Source organism: Anneissia japonica, unplaced genomic scaffold (assembly GCF_011630105.1).
Source record: "Anneissia japonica isolate Jap-2015-1 unplaced genomic scaffold, ASM1163010v1 scaffold6650_len7132_cov112, whole genome shotgun sequence".
Lineage (NCBI taxonomy): Eukaryota > Metazoa > Echinodermata > Crinoidea > Comatulida > Comatulidae > Anneissia > Anneissia japonica.
Window position 1 is genome coordinate 1 of NW_022753708.1, and position 4,812 is coordinate 4,812.

Genomic DNA, 4,812 nt, shown 5'->3' on the forward strand with positions numbered 1-4,812 from the left:
TTCTTAAAGCATAATCATAAGTTTATTGTTTAGTAATAAATTTGATCAAAATCTGTTCTACAATAAAGATTTGATAAAATAATAGTTGGTAATTTTTTTTATGATTGTTGTTGTAGAAAGGTGCCTGTATTTATGCATTTCATGCGTACACAAAGGCAATGGATCAGGTAACAAAAGCATATTTTTATCCTCTTTCTATTATCGTCATTATCATTAGTATTTTTATTATTATTATTATTATTATTATTATTGTATCATCATTTCTAATATCATCATTAACATGTACTGTAGTTTGTAAGTTATATCTTGGTAACAAAATGTTAGCCTGCTAGATAAATCAAGGACAAAACCAACTACACCCAACATTGTTTAAACATCCAATCATTTTCGCTTTTCATATCTTCACATAAATTTTACAAAAATATGAGCCAGCAGATGACTTGTCTATATGCTGAAAGGCCATTTTGTCTGTGTATAAGTGCAATTGTTCAGAACCATAACAATTCTTAAAACATTTGCCATCAAAAGATACAAGTATTTCCAACACACAGTATTTAACATACCAAGTCTTTGCATTTCCATTGAGGAAGTATGTGTATTTTTTTGGAGGTTGAGCATGTGGTAGAAAATTCCAAAATGAAAGAGGTGATGTTTATGCCAAGAAAGTCTACATGTAGGAAACAGTTATTGGTGATCCGCTTCTCGAGCCGATCACCTATTGGAATTGTCATGATCATCATCTTTTTTTTCTTTCTCCCCATTTCTGTTCGCACCATATCTCAAAATTGCTACGAGTTACGCACACGGTCATTTCATCGATCATTTTGGCTTCCCCTGGAATAGTCACGGTAAGGTTTTCAAGGTGACCAGTCTTGCGTGACATCAGCTATGCACAATTTTGCGTTTTTACATAATCGATCATATCAGCCTAACCAATTGCAATTTTGAAATCGTATTAAGTGAGCATTAACTTCGGGTCAATGTTAAATGTGCTGTAGCCTAACTTTACGCGTGTGCTTCGTAACGCGTGCGTATGTATGCGTCAAAATTTCAAAATGCTCGAAATCACTTTTTGACTAAATTAGAGCACGTTACACGCCATTTTGAGCATTTCAATTGTTTTTTATATTTACCACTATGCGTGCGCATTCCTGACTGACGGGGGTCCGAGGTCCCAAACGGGCGGAGTGGGTGTGGTCAGGCATTGCTCAAAATCTCTTGAAAGTGTCCTATGGGGGCTGAAAGATATGACAATTTAGGGGTTTCAAAGGCTTATTTAATTGATTTTGGAGTCCACTAATATGTAGAAAATAAATATACATTTTTTTTCTCCCAACGAACTGTGGTTTTCCTCCCTGACAGGGCCCCTGGCCCCAACCGGCAAAAGCAGGTCCATGGCTGCTTATTTTGCTTTGAAGGAGGGCCCAGTCTCAAGAAGCTACCGGGCCGTTTTAATCCACTTGCATGCAAATTTTAATACAGTATTCTATTGTTACAAGAGGTTACCATATATAATATCCATTATTAAAGTATATAAAATTATGTTGTCAATCTCATTTTTCTACTGGTGTACAGAAATATACAACTTATCAGAAACCTATTGGGGACTATCGTCGCAACCATGAAGAAGCAAAAAGGAAAGCAGTAGCAGCATATGAAAGCCTTAATGTTGGGAATATATCTGGACAGAACCTTAAAGATTTGGAACAAAAAATGGAGTTGAAAAAAAAAGAATGCGAACAACTTAACAATCAGAAAACTGTAAGTACATTTATACATGTACTGTATATATGTATATAAAGCAAACCCAATTTAAATTGGGTTTCAACAATGAACAATGAACTTAAGCATGTAAATAAAAGTTAATGACAGACCACCAGACACCTGAAAGAGAGTCATGGAAAAAATTAATATACGTAATGTCTACCCAAGATGAAACAACGTAGCAGATGATGATAACCACCAATACCATCCCACCTCACTTCATTTCACTCTTCTTCAAACACGCACAGTATCTCGCCCAAACACTTTTTATTTCAAAGAGGGGCACTATTTCCACTTTTATTATAGGTTTTTAGGGACTCTTTTTCTGAGTGGCCATTTTCTTATTTTGTAATCCGATATGATTTCACCAAAATTCACTGTCAGCCTACTTGTCACTACACATGTTACGTTTTGAACACAGAATCCTAGCAACATATAGTAGTTGAAACATTTTATTTTCAACTACTGAAACTTAAAAAAAATGTGACAACTCTCTTTTCAACTACCACCTACTTAACAACAATTATACACTAACCGTCTTAAACCAGAATTGCTTAGGCCTTTTATTGTATTAGTTGTATACCTGCCAATACCTTACTTTTTCTGGTTAAACATACCTAAACATTTTACTTTTATAGTTGACAAAAAAATACATGCCAAGTATTAGTGTATGGGGCAGCTGACTCTCAATGAGTTATAGTAAAATTTTGCTTAAGCTGACCCAGAACAAAATTTTTGTTGTACTGCACCTTTTGTAAATGTGTATTGGTCAAATAAATAAATGAAATGAATGAAATGGAAATGTTATGCAAATATTCAATGGTTCTTAGCGTTGCATGTTTAAATATAAAGATGCATTAAAAATATTCCCAATCAGTTACGAAAAGCTGAAGTTAGTACTGAAACACTGTACACATTTAATGTAATTGCACTAGTTGTCACATTTTTTTTTATAGTTTCAGTAGTTGAAAATAAAATGTTTTCAACTTTGGATTGTGACCAAAATTTAAACGCTTCTTCATTAAAACATGACAAAATATTCTGGAAATTGTCATTTTTATCCATTGATCCATTTTCGAGATACAGTATTTAGGTTTGGGACCCAACCCTCAAATGCACACCCGAATTTGGATCATCACTAACACTTCAAAGTTTCATTAAAATATCAGTTGATTGGTTTATGAAATATCTGGTCTGGGACGTTTTCCTTTGAATTGTCCTCGTATCTACACCCTACTCCAGATGGTCACAAAAATTTAAATATTTCTTCATCGAAACATGACAAACTAATCTGGGTATTGTCATTTTAGATCCATTGCTTATTTTTAGAGATAATTAGGTCTGGGACCTTAAGACTTTACATGACCCTCAAATACACACCTGAATTTGGATTGTCACCAACACTTAATTTCTTCCTAGTAAGTTGCTTAAACTTTAATGAAAGTTTTATTCAGGTTGATTATTTTTTTTAAAATATCTAATCTAGAATGTTTTCATTTAAATGGTTCTCATAACCATACCCTGCTCCGGATGGTCACCAAAATTTAATCACCTCATCCTTGGGTCACACCTAACATTCCCTATATCTTCCATTTAAGATCTGTGCAGCAGTTTTTGAGATACAATATATGCTGTATGCACGATCTCAAAAATTTAAATGACCCTCAAGTTTTTTTGGATTGTGACCAACACTTGGTAATTTCTTCCTTGTAACTTGGTTAAACTTTCACAAAAGCCCTCACAACCACACCCAGCTACTCCAGATCATCACCAAAATTTAATCATTTCTTTATTTGGGTTATAGCTAACCATAACACTCCCTGTAATTTTCAATTATGTATGTGCAGCCCTTTTTGAGATATGTCATACACAGAAAAAAAAAACCACACGAAAAACACCAAAACGTCAAACAAACTCGCACGACTGAAAGCATATATGTGAGGTCTCACCACGAAATGAGATGCATCGTTGGTGAAATCATTTTGAGATAATCACCAAAATAGGTCATAAGTCAAAATTTAACACAATTTGATTTTAATGTTTTTGAATAACTTGATATTTATATTTAATGATCGTAAACTTTTTAAGTGAATTTTCTTACTAAAACTGTGTTCTCTGTGCATATTCTGTATTTCTAGTCCTATTATTTATACAAGTTAGTTTATCTTGGAGGCCCATTTCCTCAAAATGTGGTTCTCTTACACATAATATTTAAATCTACATATGCTAGTGAAGCCATTCAAAGACCAAATTAAAGCTTATAATGTGATGTACCCAAATATAATATAAACTCAATGTTTGATATTCTAACCATGAGACTCGTTTTGTGGTGAGGCCTCACATATTTCCTGGTGGAGAGGATAAACAAAAGAAAAATTTAATGGTTCAAAAACGAAGATGACAGTAGAGCAAAATATTGCATTGAAGTGAATTGTGCTCAATGTAGTAATGCTAACAGAAAATTTTTTTTTCTCTTTTTGAACTTTTTTTCTTTTGTATTTGTTCCAAGAAAAATGCTGAGAAGGAAAATAACGCAGCACACGATGCAGCATTAGTATCATACAGTAACAAAATGCAACATGTGAGTATGAAAGGAAACAAGTTGTTATTCATTTCATTTTAATATTTTTTTAGACTCGTGCCAAGGATAATAGCAAAATTTTTTTGTTATGTAGCAATCCTTCTTACAACACACACAACATGTTTTACATTAAATACTTTAAGTCTCATTATAACGTTTAAATGGGCAGCAGTCGTTTTTGGCTGGGAAAAATTCTTGTGATTGGAGATCTAGCCAGGCTGCAAGCCCTATTTTGGTTACTCAGTGAATTCTGTGAAATATTAATCCTTTTATTGCGCTCGCTAAATGCCATACCAAATTTAATTGTCGTATTTTGTAATAAACCTTGTCGTATTTTGTAATACCTGAAGTATTTTGTAACAAATCTTGTCATATTTTGGAATAACAGAGCTGTCGTATTTTGTAATCATAGGCGTAGATCCCGGGGGATGGGGGATATATCCCCCAATATTTGACAAGGGGGGGGG

General features: G+C 33.7%; 1 protein-coding gene across 1 annotated transcript; it reads left to right on the top strand.

Annotated features, from left to right (window-relative positions):
- The first annotated feature begins 120 nt into the window (after nt 1–120).
- On the top strand, nt 121–4,402 carry LOC117122942. The gene is made up of 3 exons (XM_033268721.1): nt 121–167; nt 1,576–1,761; nt 4,274–4,402. The coding sequence occupies exons 1-3, from the start codon at nt 159–161 to the stop codon at nt 4,385–4,387; spliced, it is 309 nt and encodes a 102-aa protein (XP_033124612.1). The 5' UTR covers nt 121–158; the 3' UTR covers nt 4,388–4,402.
- The last annotated feature ends 410 nt before the right edge of the window (nt 4,403–4,812 follow it).